The sequence below is a fragment of the Glandiceps talaboti genome, chromosome 7, assembly GCF_964340395.1.
Source record: "Glandiceps talaboti chromosome 7, keGlaTala1.1, whole genome shotgun sequence".
In the NCBI taxonomy this organism is placed as follows: domain Eukaryota; kingdom Metazoa; phylum Hemichordata; class Enteropneusta; family Spengelidae; genus Glandiceps; species Glandiceps talaboti.
Window position 1 is genome coordinate 25,603,184 of NC_135555.1, and position 13,872 is coordinate 25,617,055.

The following is a 13,872-nucleotide window of genomic DNA, read 5'->3' on the forward strand; positions in this document are numbered from 1 at the left end:
TTGTTATAATTGTGTACGTGGCTGTATACATTTGCTATAATTGTGTACTTAGCTGTATTCATTTGTTATAATTGTGTACTTGGCTGTATTCGTTTGTTATAATTGTGTACTTGGCTGTATTCAATTGCTATAATTGTGTACTTGGCTGTATTTGTTTGTTATAATTGTGTACTTGGCTGTATTCGGTTGCTATAATTGTGTACTTGGCTGTATTCGTTGGCTATAATTGTGTACTTGGCTGTATTCATTTGCTATAATTGTGTACTTAGCTGTATTCATTTGTTATAATTGTGTACTTGGCTGTATTCATTTGTTATAATTGTGTACTTAGCTATGATTGTGTACTTGGCTGTATACATTTGCTATAATTGTGTACTTGGCTGTATTCATTTGTTATAATTGTGTACTTGGCTGTATTCATTTGTTATAATTGTGTACTTGGCTATAATTGTGTACTTGGCTGTATACGTTTGCTATAATTGTGTACTTGGCTGTATTCATTTGTTATAATTGTGTACTTGGCTGTATTCATTTGCTATAATTGTGTACTTAGCTGTATTCATTTGTTATAATTGTGTACTTGGCTGTATTCATTTGTTATAATTGTGTACTTGGCTATAATTGTGTACTTGGCTGTATTCATTTGCTATAATTGTGTACTTGGCTGTATTCATTTGTTATAATTGTGTACTTGGCTATAATTGTGTACTTGGCTGTATTCATTTGCTATAATTGTGTACTTGGCTGTATTCATTTGTTATAATTGTGTACTTGGCTATAATTGTGTACTTGGCTGTATTCATTTGTTATAATTGTGTACTTGGCTGTATTCATTTGCTATAATTGTGTACTTGGCTGTATTCGTTTGCTATAATTGTGTACTTGGCTGTATTCATTTGTTATAATTGTGTACTTGGCTGTATTCATTTGCTATAATTGTGTACTTGGCTGTATTCGTTTGTTATAATTGTGTACTTGGCTGTATTCATTTGCTATAATTGTGTACTTGGCTGTATTCATTTGCTATAATTGTGTACTTGGCTGTATTCATTTGCTATAATTGTGTACTTGGCTGTATTCATTTGCTATAATTGTGTACTTGGCTGTATTCATTTGTTATAATTGTGTACTTGGCTATAATTGTGTACTTGGCTGTATTCGTTTGTTATAATTGTGTACTTGGCTATAATTGTGTACTTGGCTGTATTCGTTTGCTATAATTGTGTACTTGGCTGTATTCATTTGTTATAATTGTGTACTTGGCTGTATTCAATTGCTATAATTTTGTACTTGGCTGTATTCATTTGTTATAATTGTGTACTTGGCTGTATTCATTTGTTATAATTGTGTACTTGGCTGTATACGTTTGTTATAATTGTGTACTTAGCTATAATTGTGTACTTAGCTGTATTCAATTGCTATAATTGTGTACTTGGCTGTATTCATTTGTTATAATTGTGTACTTGGCTGTATACATAGCTATAATTGTGTACTTGGCTGTATACGTTTGCTATAATTGTGTACTTGGCTGTATTCAATTGCTATAATTGTGTACTTGGCTGTATTTGTTTGTTATAATTGTGTACTTGGCTGTATTCGTTTGTTATAATTGTGTACTTGGCTGTATTCGTTTGTTATAATTGTGTACTTGGCTGTATTCGTTTGTTATAATTGTGTACTTGGCTGTATTCGTTTGTTATAATTGTGTACTTGGCTGTATTCGTTTGTTATAATTGTGTACTTGGCTGTATTCGTTTGCTATAATTGTGTACTTGGCTGTATTCATTTGCTATAATTGTGTACTTGGCTGTATTCGTTTGTTATAATTGTGTACTTGGCTGTATACGTTTGCTATAATTGTGTACTTGGCTGTATTCATTTGCTATAATTGTGTACTTGGCTGTATTCAATTGCTATAATTGTGTACTTGGCTGTATTCATTTGCTATAATTGTGTACTTGGCTGTATTCGTTTGTTATAATTGTGTACTTGGCTGTATTCGTTTGTTATAATTGTGTACTTGGCTGTATTCGTTTGCTATGATTGTACTTGGCTGTATTCATTTGCTATGATTGTACTTGGCTGTATTCGTTTGCTATAATTGTACTTGGCTGTATTCGTTTGTTATAATTGTGTACTTGGCTATAATTGTGTACTTGGCTGTATTCATTTGCTATAATTGTGTACTTGGCTGTATTCGTTTGTTATAATTGTGTACTTGGCTGTATTCGTTTGCTATGATTGTACTTGGCTGTATTCGTTTGCTATAATTGTACTTGGCTGTATTCATTTGCTATGATTGTACTTGGCTGTATTCGTTTGCTATAATTGTACTTGGCTGTATTCGTTTGTTATAATTGTGTACTTGGCTATAATTGTGTACTTGGCTGTATTCATTTGCTATAATTGTGTACTTGGCTGTATTCGTTTGCTATGATTGTACTTGGCTGTATTCATTTGCTATAATTGTGTACTTGGCTGTATTCGTTTGCTATAATTGTACTTGGCTGTATTCGTTTGTTATAATTGTGTACTTGGCTATAATTGTGTACTTGGCTGTATTCGTTTGCTATAATTGTGTACTTGGCTGTATTCATTTGCTATAATTGTGTACTTGGCTGTATTCGTTTGTTATAATTGTGTACTTGGCTGTATACGTTTGCTATAATTGTGTACTTGGCTGTATTCATTTGCTATAATTGTGTACTTGGCTGTATTCAATTGCTATAATTGTGTACTTGGCTGTATTCATTTGCTATAATTGTGTACTTGGCTGTATTCGTTTGTTATAATTGTGTACTTGGCTGTATTCATTTGCTATAATTGTGTACTTGGCTGTATTCGTTTGTTATAATTGTGTACTTGGCTGTATTCGTTTGTTATAATTGTGTACTTGGCTGTATTCATTTGTTATAATTGTGTACTTGGCTGTATTCGTTTGTTATAATTGTGTACTTGGCTGTATTCGTTTGCTATGATTGTACTTGGCTGTATTCATTTGCTATGATTGTACTTGGCTGTATTCGTTTGCTATGATTGTACTTGGCTGTATTCATTTGCTATGATTGTACTTGGCTGTATTCGTTTGTTATAATTGTGTACTTGGCTATAATTGTGTACTTGGCTGTATTCATTTGCTATAATTGTGTACTTGGCTATAATTGTGTACTTGGCTGTATTCATTTGCTATAAATGTGTACTTCGCTGTATTCATTTGCTATAATTGTGTACTTGGCTGTATTCGTTTGCTATGATTGTACTTGGCTGTATTCGTTTGTTACAAGTAAGTATTTACTAGTTATGGTGAAAGGGAAATGCCAATCTTGGAAATAGATGTAGTTACATAAACTTTGAGTTCTGGAGACTCATTTCTTGATTACACATCACATATATTTTGCACAATTGCCAAGAAACACAATTGAAACTCTAATTCACCTCTATTGTTCTTTAACTGTTGCATCTTGCGATTTACTAGACATGCATGTTTATTAGATGCACACTGAATATTCATGACTATTTATCTAAAGGTAATATGCACTCTGGACCAGTGGAGGTGAAACAGAGTTTCAATTTTAGTGTTTCTTGGCAATTGTACAAAATTTATGTGAATTAGATGTGAAATTATCAAATGATTCTCCAGAACCCAAAGTTTATGACAATACCTCTATTTCCTGGAGTGGTGTTCCCCATTAACAGATGTGCCAACAGTGATGAATGATTAAGTCAAGAATGTTTCTCAGGTTACTCATTATTTGCATGAATCACATATCCCTGATTGATCGTTAGAAAGATAATGTTTGGGATCTTTTGCAGGAATAATTTGTTATTTGAAACATTTACCAAGTTTGTTTTGAAAATGAAAGCCAACCTATCTGCTTATCTATCTGTAGGTCTAGCCATAGACCCTTTACCAACGTTGGTAGAGGGTCTATGGTCTAGTTTTAAACAAATCAATATATTCTCTATGTACATTTGCAAATCAAATTCTATTATTATCTGCATGATATATATAGCAATAAGTATACAAATTGTAGTCCGTATATATCTAAATAACTTTACAACTACTGTATTGGTGTCTATTTCTATCTATAACCCAAATGGCTCTATATTAGAGTCTATTTCTATCTATAACCCATATGGCTCTATATTAGAGTCTATTTCTATCTATAACCCATATGACTCTATATCTATTTCTATCTATAACCCATGCATATGGTTCTATATTGGAGTCTATTTCTATCTATAACCCATATGGTTCTATATTAGAGTCTGTTTCTATCTATAACCCATATGGCTCTATATTAGAGTCTATTTCTATCTATAACCCATATGACTCTATATCTATTTCTATCTATAACCCATGCATATGGTTCTATATTGGAGTCTATTTCTATCTATAACCCATATGGCTCTATATTAGAGTCTATTTCTATCTATAACCCATATGGTTCTATATTAGAGTCTATTTCTATCTATAACCCATATGGTTCTATATTAGAGTCTATTTCTATCTATAACCCATATGGCTCTATATTAGAGTCTATTTCTATCTATAACCCATGCATATGGTTCTATATTGGAGTCTATTTCTATCTATAACCCATATGACTCTATATTAGAGTCTATTTCTATCTATAACCCATATGGCTCTATATTGGTCTATTTCTATCTATAACCCATGCATATGGTTCTATATTGGAGTCTATTTCTATCTATAACCCATATGACTCTATATTAGAGTCTATTTCTATCTATAACCCAAATGGCCCTATATTAGAGTCTATTTCTATCTATAACCCATATGGTTCTATATTAGAGTCTATTTCTGTCTATAACCCACATGGCTCTATATTAGTCTATTTCTATCTATAACCCATATGACTCTATATTGGTCTATTTCTATCTATAACCCATATGGCTCTATATTGGTCTATTTCTATCTATAACCCAAATGGCTCTATATTAGAGTCTATTTCTATCTATAACCCAAATGGCTCTATATTAGAGTCTATTTCTATCTATAACCCATATGACTCTATATTAGAGTCTATTTCTATCTATAACCCATATGGTTCTATATTAGAGTCTATTTCTATCTATAACCCATATGGCTCTATATTAGTCTATTTCTATCTATAACCCATGCATATGGTTCTATATTGGAGTCTATTTCTATCTATAACCCATATGGTTCTATATTAGAGTCTATTTCTATCTATAACCCATATGACTATATTAGAGTCTATTTCTATCTATAACCCATATGACTATATTGGAGTCTATTTCTATCTATAACCCATATGACTCTATATTTGAGTCTATTTCTATCTATAACCCAAATGGCTATATATTGAGTCTATTTCTATCTATAACCCATATGACTCTATATTTGAGTCTATTTCTATCTATAACCCATATGACTCTATATTAGAGTCTATTTCTATCTATAACCCATATGGTTCTATATTAGAGTCTATTTCTATCTATAACCCATATGGCTCTATATTAGTCTATTTCTATCTATAACCCATGCATATGGTTCTATATTGGAGTCTATTTCTATCTATAACCCATATGGTTCTATATTAGAGTCTATTTCTATCTATAACCCATATGACTATATTAGAGTCTATTTCTATCTATAACCCATATGACTATATTGGAGTCTATTTCTATCTATAACCCATATGACTCTATATTTGAGTCTATTTCTATCTATAACCCAAATGGCTCTATATTAGAGTCTATTTCTATCTATAACCCATATGACTCTATATTTGAGTCTATTTCTATCTATAACCCAAATGGCTCTATATTAGAGTCTATTTCTATCTATAACCCAAATGGCTCTATATTAGAGTCTATTTCTATCTATAACCCAAATGGCTCTATATTAGAGTCTATTTCTATCTATAACCCAAATGGCTCTATATTAGAGTCTATTTCTATCTATAACCCATATGACTCTATATTTGAGTCTATTTCTATCTATAACCTAAATGGCTCTATATTAGAGTCTATTTCTATCTATAACCCAAATGGCTCTATATTAGAGTCTATTTCTATCTATAACCCATATGACTCTATATTAGAGTCTATTTCTATCTATAACCCATATGGTTCTATATTAGAGTCTATTTCTATCTATAACCCATATGGCTCTATATTAGTCTATTTCTATCTATAACCCGTGCATATTGTTCTATATTGGAGTCTATTTCTATCTATAACCCATATGACTATATTAGAGTCTATTTCTATCTATAACCCATATGACTATATTGGAGTCTATTTCTATCTATAACCCATATGACTCTATATTTGAGTCTATTTCTATCTATAACCCAAATGGCTCTATATTAGAGTCTATTTCTATCTATAACCCATATGACTCTATATTAGAGTCTATTTCTATCTATAACCCATATGGTTCTATATTAGAGTCTATTTCTATCTATAACCCATATGGCTCTATATTAGAGTCTATTTCTATCTATAACCCAAATGGCTCTATATTAGAGTCTATTTCTATCTATAACCCAAATGGCTCTATATTAGAGTCTATTTCTATCTATAACCCATATGACTCTATATTAGAGTCTATTTCTATCTATAACCCAAATGGCTCTATATTAGAGTCTATTTCTATCTATAACCCATATGACGCTATATTAGAGTCTATTTCTATCTATAACCCATATGACTATATTAGAGTCTATTTCTATCTATAACCCATATGACTATATTGGAGTCTATTTCTATCTATAACCCATATGACTCTATATTTGAGTCTATTTCTATCTATAACCCAAATGGCTCTATATTAGAGTCTATTTCTATCTATAACCCATATGACTCTATATTAGAGTCTATTTCTATCTATAACCCATATGGTTCTATATTAGAGTCTATTTCTATCTATAACCCATATGGCTCTATATTAGAGTCTATTTCTATCTATAACCCAAATGGCTCTATATTAGAGTCTATTTCTATCTATAACCCAAATGGCTCTATATTAGAGTCTATTTCTATCTATAACCCATATGACTCTATATTAGAGTCTATTTCTATCTATAACCCAAATGGCTCTATATTAGAGTCTATTTCTATCTATAACCCATATGACGCTATATTAGAGTCTATTTCTATCTATAACCCATATGACTCTATATTAGAGTCTATTTCTATCTATAACCCATATGACTCTATATTAGAGTCTATTTCTATCTATAACCCATATGACTCTATATCTATTTCTATCTATAACCCATATGACTCTATATTTGTGGGTTGTATGTAATTTGGTGACAGTCACAGCTTTCAAAGCATGATCTGATCCTAATAATATAATTTATCTGTACAGGACTAAATTGTACTGTGAGTATTCCAATACCACGTACTCTAATAATAACTTTGAATGGGCTGATACTGGAGTTGGTAAACACTGTACTTACTTGGCAGTTGAAGGATTGGTCTATTTCATCCTAGTTCTTCTTATTGAGGTAGGTGTTTTACTTCCTCTAAGGAAGGTTATGTAATTTGGTTGTCTGAGTGTCTCCTCTGTGTGTCTCTCTCTGACCATTTATTAACATTTCTATCGTTAATTATTTTTGATTAGACTATAAGTTTGGAATCCAAACTTCAAATTTCATCTAATTTCTTGTGTACATTGATGATAACAAAGTGCATATGTCCAGTAAAGCTTGATGTAGCTTATAATCTTAATTTCTTGCGTACATTGATGATAACAAAGTGCATATGTCCAGTAAAGCTTGATGTAGCTTATAATCTTAATTTCTTGCGTACATTGATGATAACAAAGTGCATATGTCCAGTAAAGCTTGATGTAGCTTATAATCTTAATTCATTTGCATAATTGACAATAGTCTTGGTAGTTAGGCAAAACTGTAAGTTTACAAGCTTAAAATTTCATATAGTTTGGTATAATTGATTTGCTAGTTATGGGGGTATAACATTTATGATAGCTTTTATATCTCAGAATTTTGCATCTGACAATGCAGGAGCAAAACTGTAAAGGCTTTGTCCTTACTGAAATAATTCACATTACATCTGCTTATTAGCAAAATTGCTATTGGCACGGTCAAAATTATTTGAAGTGAGAATTCAAAGTGTTATTGACAGGCCCTTAAATAATGTCAAGGAGTTAAAAGAGATGCTAGGGCTGACATTGTCAAATTGTTAACATGGCGGTATATGGACAAATCAAACCTAGCACAATGATCAAAGCCATTTAGTAAAATGGAATGTACCATGTAAAACAACCAAGATTTTAAGTTTTATCCCAATTTACTCTTTCAAATCCCAGAGAGCATTATGTACTCTGTTTTCACATTTACTAACTTCCATGAAATAATCTGATATTTTCTTTGAATGACAACAGTGTTTGGGTTTACAGTATTGTGTGACATTAACATAAGTTCACCCATAAAAAGAAGATTGAAATAAATATGATATGATTTTGATTAATTTATTAACAGGTTCGTTTCTTCATACCATCCCGATCTGCCAGTATTCTAAAGAATAAACAACACACACCAGAGGTAAGATGAATTAATTGTAATTGCATACACTGCAACTGTCGGGTTGAAGTAGAAATTAAATGAGTTAGGCATCACTTAATTGTCATTTTCCTTTAGGCTTGATGGTGGCCGAGTGGTTAAACCACTTGCCTCTTACCACTGCAGTCGGGGTTTGAACCCCATTCAGGGTTTGATTAAATTTACCACGCAGTAAGTAAGAAGAGTGTCATTCAGTTTGACTCAACCGAATAATGCAGGTTTTCCCCCGGGTACTCCGGTTTCCTCCTGCATTATCACTGAACCCATGAGGGATGGCCCTCACTGGACTTCTTCAGAGAGAAGTGTTTATATACTTAAAGAACTATCCAGTATAATTAAAAGATTATTTATTTATCTTCCAATTCAGCTAAAGCTTTTTTTAGCACAACTGAACTGATAAGGTTCAAATGATAAGTCTTTTTGACAATTATAACAATAGGGATGGGTACTAGGCAATTGAATAAACATTATTTTAAAATATGTAAATGCCCCTAGGAACAAGACCAAACCCATAGCTACAGGTAAACAATGACATATAATGCCAAAATAACAATGGTGACAGGAAGGTAAATGAATGAGCACTGCAAAATTGTATAGATATGCCTAGCAACAAGACTATGCCCATAGTAACATTAAATAGATGGTGTATATTGTAGATATAACACCATGGATGGGAAGCCATGCGAATAAATCTTCAAAGAATGTATGTAAATATGTGTAGCAACAAGACCACATGATCATCACAGAAAATTAAAGTGTACTGACAACGGTTGTGCTATAAAGCCATTGGCGCTTTTATTTTCTCAGGTCTGTCTGTCTGTCTGTCTGTCTGTCTGTCAAGCTGTGTCTGTCTTGTGTGGAATTGCGTACAGGGACTATGTCAGTGTCTACTTGTCTGGCTGTCTGTCTGTCTCTGTCACATTGTTTGTATTTCTCTTTGTTGCAAAACTTAGTGTATATTCATGTTTGTCTGTCTGTCTGTCTGTCTGTCTGTCTGTCTGTCTATCTATCTGTCTCTGTCTATCTACCTGCCTGCCTGCCTGCCTGTCTGTCTCTCTGTGTGTTTGCATGTCTTTCTGTGTGGCATTTCCTGTCAGGGACTGTCTGTCTGTATGTATGTATGTATGTATGTATGTATGTATGTATGTATGTATGTATGTATGTCTGTCTGTCTGTCTGTCTGTCGGTCTGTCTATCTGTCTGTCTGTCTCTGTATGTGTGTATGTATGTATGTATGTATGTATGTATGTATGTATGTATGTATGTATGTGTGTATGTATGTATGTGTGTGTATGTATGTATGTATGTATGTATGTATGTATGTATGTATGTATGTATGTATGTCTATCTCTATCACAGCATCTCTCTCTCTTTGTTGATTTTAATACAAAACTTATAAATAAGTGTATTATTCACTGTGTTGATTTTGATCTAAGGATGCAGATGTAAGTCAGGAGAGAGCTCATATCAGTCAAATGGACAAGAATACCATTGGTGAGATGGCAGTTGTACTGAAGAACCTGACCAAAGTCTACAGAGGTATTTGTTCGTGTAGATCAGTTCCTAGACCAGCTGTTGACTCATTGTGTCTGGCTATACCAAGGGGAGGATGTTTTGGTCTACTGGGTATTAACGGTAAGTATTGAAACTTTACAAATTTAGAATAGTGTGAAATCATAGTGATTTGTAAGTGAAACTTTACCAAAGTTAGATTAGTGTGTGATATTACAGTGACTTGTAAGTGAAACTTTACTAAAGTTAGATTATTGTGTGAAATTATAGTCAGTAATGACCACTACACCTTTGATCATAATAACCACTATACCTTTGATTCTAATGACCACTATACCTTTGATTCTAATAACCACTATACCTTTGATTCTAATAACCACTATACCTTTGATTCTAATGACCACTATACCTTTGATTCTAATAACCACTATACCTTTGATTCTAATGACCACTATACCTTTGATTCTAATGACCACTATACCTTTGATTCTAATAACCACTATACCTTTGATTCTAATGACCACTATACCTTTGATTCTAATGACCACTATACCTTTGATTCTAATAACCACTATACCTTTGATTCTAATAACCACTATACCTTTGATTCTAATAACCACTATACCTTTGATTCTAATGACCACTATACCTTTGATTCTAATGACCACTATACCTTTGATTCTAATAACCACTATACCTTTGATGTGTTATGACAAACTCACCCAGCATTCACAGAGAAAATTAAACCCTGGCTTACAGTACTAAATGTGTGTGGTGTGATTGATATATACTGTCAGATTTTTATGATGGTTTAATACAAGGATATAGCTACAGATATAGCTGGGGTGCAAAATTAGCAAATATGATAAATTTAAACTAACTTTTTTTATGTGAAACAAGTCAAATATCTAATGTTGAATGTTATGGAAGATATGGATGTACAAGCATTACGTTATGTCATTTCTACATATTAAATGTATTTTCTTGTAAATGTATTTATATTATAATCCCCTGGTATTCCTAATGAGTTTTATGTCATCGAGGATGAATGATTCCTGTCATGTCGGCCGTATCCCTCCAAGCTGATAGGAAGGATACAGACATAGGGGAATCATGAGTCTGAGATGATGTAGCATGGATGAGAAATACTGGGAAATTATTTATTTATTATATACATAGACCCACTATTTTTTCTATTATGATAAGGTGATGTCACTGAGCATGAGCAGTTTTTATCCACTGTTAATTTTGATGATCACGTCTAATATTAAAAAAATCATCAATTATAACCGAAGCCTTATTTCACAGATGTATTATATCACAAAATTATGACTTACACTTTCGCATTTAGCAACAACAACATTGATACTTACAAACAATTCAAAGTAGTTCTGACCATATAACTATATTTCTAATGTCAGAATTAAGTCTAGTACATGTAATATGAAATGTATGGAGGATCTATGTATATAATAACAACAGTAATAAGTGAAATGAGAAATGTTGAACCTGGCTATCCAATGTTGTTAATTTAAAGGTGCTGGAAAGACAACAACATTTGGAATGTTGACAGGAGATGTAACTATCACTGCTGGAACTGCTTATATGGATGGATACAACATACAGACACACAAACGACAGGTTAGAATTATTGGACATCGTATCAACTAGTAACAACATTGTTGACAGGCTATATCTTAAAGAATGCAAGATTTGAATTGTATGTAATTTGACACGTACATTGATATTAACAAAGGACACAATGTAGTAAGGTTGTATATGCTATACAATTGTATAACAGATACGACCTTACTGCACTGACATGATGAATATGGCTTTTCAATTGAATAAGTTGTTTTCATATTTAATGATTATTGGCAATTAGGCAACATTTTAAAAGGATACAACCTTCCATTTCATAGTAATTTGATACATACATTCATTATAGGGTGACCCTATTTTTAGCACAACTGAACTAATAAGGTTCAGTAGTGCTATAGGCATGGCAAAGTGTCTGTCTGTCTGTCTTTCTGTCTGTGTGCAAATTAGGGCTAAAGATGTGTCTTTTTGGTCAAATCCTATAATTCAAAAACTACTTAGCTGATTGGGCTGACACTTAACAGGGATGCATCTGTAGGTGTATAGATGAAGAAATATTAAGCATATAATGATCTCATTGGTAATATGCAAATTAGGTGTAAAAATGTGAATTTTTGTCAAAAATTTATATCTCAAAAAGCACTCGGTCAATGAGACTGAAACTTGGTGAGATGTTTCTAGAAGTGTTATTCTGCAGATTTTCAAAACATTTTGACACAATTGGCCCTGGCAACTATGACCATGCCCATAGCAACAACCAAGTGGCAGTATATTTTGGTCAAACAACAACATCATCTGGTAGGCAAGTGAGTAAACGTTCAAAAAATGTATGCAAATATCCCTAGCAACCATAACCACATACATAACAACAGCCAAACGGTCGTGTGTTTCACAAAGATAACAGGGATTAAGAGAAAATTGGATAAACCTTCAAAAAATGTATGTAAATTTGCCTAGCAACAAGACCACACCCATAGCAACAGCCAAGTAATCCCGTATATTGCAAAGATAATATCAGAAATTCATACACAAGTGAATAAAAACATTAAAAAATATATGCAAATATATCTAGCAACATGACCACGTCCATAGCAACAGCCAAATGATTGCGTATATTGCAAATATAGCAACATGGTTGGATAGGCAACTGGATAGTCATTCAGCAAATGAACACCTATTGTTAGCATGGACTAGCATATGGATACACATTTTTAAAAACTGTACAGTCGTGCTACAATGCCATTGGCAGTATTTTTTATGTTTCTTGTTACTTTCATGGCAACTATGGGTCATTTTTTCTTTTAAAAAAGTTTTAAAAAAATTCACCTTTTTCATGTTTCTCTGCCTCTCCTTTTCCTCCTCTCAATCTTCTTGTTATTGGGTTTCTGGTAACAAACCCTTTTCCCAGCTTCTCTACATAATTGGCGTGTTCTCAGTCCCCCCCCCCCCCCCCCCCCTGCTTGAATAACATCCATAATGAGGGTGCTGTCCTACAAATTATGAAAATTTGGGGTAGGTCGGCTAATGAGAAACAAACCAAATATGGTTACCCTTACCCTAGTGTACAATGTACTGTAAAGCTTGTTGGTTTAGCTTATAAATAAAAACACTATACTAAGTGGCACTAGTTTTAATACACCACCTATCATTCATTTGTCTTTACTTTCAACTGTATACAGGTACAACAGAGAATTGGTTACTGTCCACAGTTTGATGCTTTAATTGACAGAATGACTGGTAGAGAACTATTGGTCATGTTTGCCAGGCTGAGGGGTATTCCAAGTAAACAGATTGATGAAGTTGTCATGACAACAATACAACACCTTAATCTTGGCCAGTGGGCTGATAAATTATGTGGTAATTACAGGTAAATGCATTTATTTTATATACCTAGGCTAATTTCATCTTTGCTGCATTCCTTTTGTTTAGGAAAGACATGCAATGTTACTTCTATCAATGCTACATCAAGGAACCTGTGTAAAAGAGAGCTCTGAAAATTAGGCACTGCTATCATATACCCTATGTACATGTACATGCACAGACAAGAAAGAAACAGATTAGCAATGGGTATAGGTATTGTTCCAAGGTGTTAATGAAGGGATTACGAGATCGGTCATCATCTCGGGTAGGCTGCAAGGGTTTCCTTTCTTTCAAACATACACTGGAAGTTACAGAGTGA

At 32.9% G+C, this 13,872-nt stretch overlaps 1 protein-coding gene across 1 annotated transcript in view; it reads left to right on the plus strand.

The window, feature by feature from the left end:
* The window catches only part of LOC144438205 (phospholipid-transporting ATPase ABCA3-like), a 136,359-nt gene that overhangs the window by 99,556 nt on the left and 22,931 nt on the right, over window positions 1–13,872 (plus strand). Inside the window, exons 32-36 of the mRNA XM_078127249.1 lie at window positions 7,367–7,505; window positions 8,502–8,564; window positions 10,019–10,217; window positions 11,632–11,735; window positions 13,373–13,560. Of these exons, the coding sequence (XP_077983375.1) occupies window positions 7,367–7,505; window positions 8,502–8,564; window positions 10,019–10,217; window positions 11,632–11,735; window positions 13,373–13,560 (693 nt within the window). The remainder of the gene's footprint in view (window positions 1–7,366; window positions 7,506–8,501; window positions 8,565–10,018; window positions 10,218–11,631; window positions 11,736–13,372; window positions 13,561–13,872) is intronic.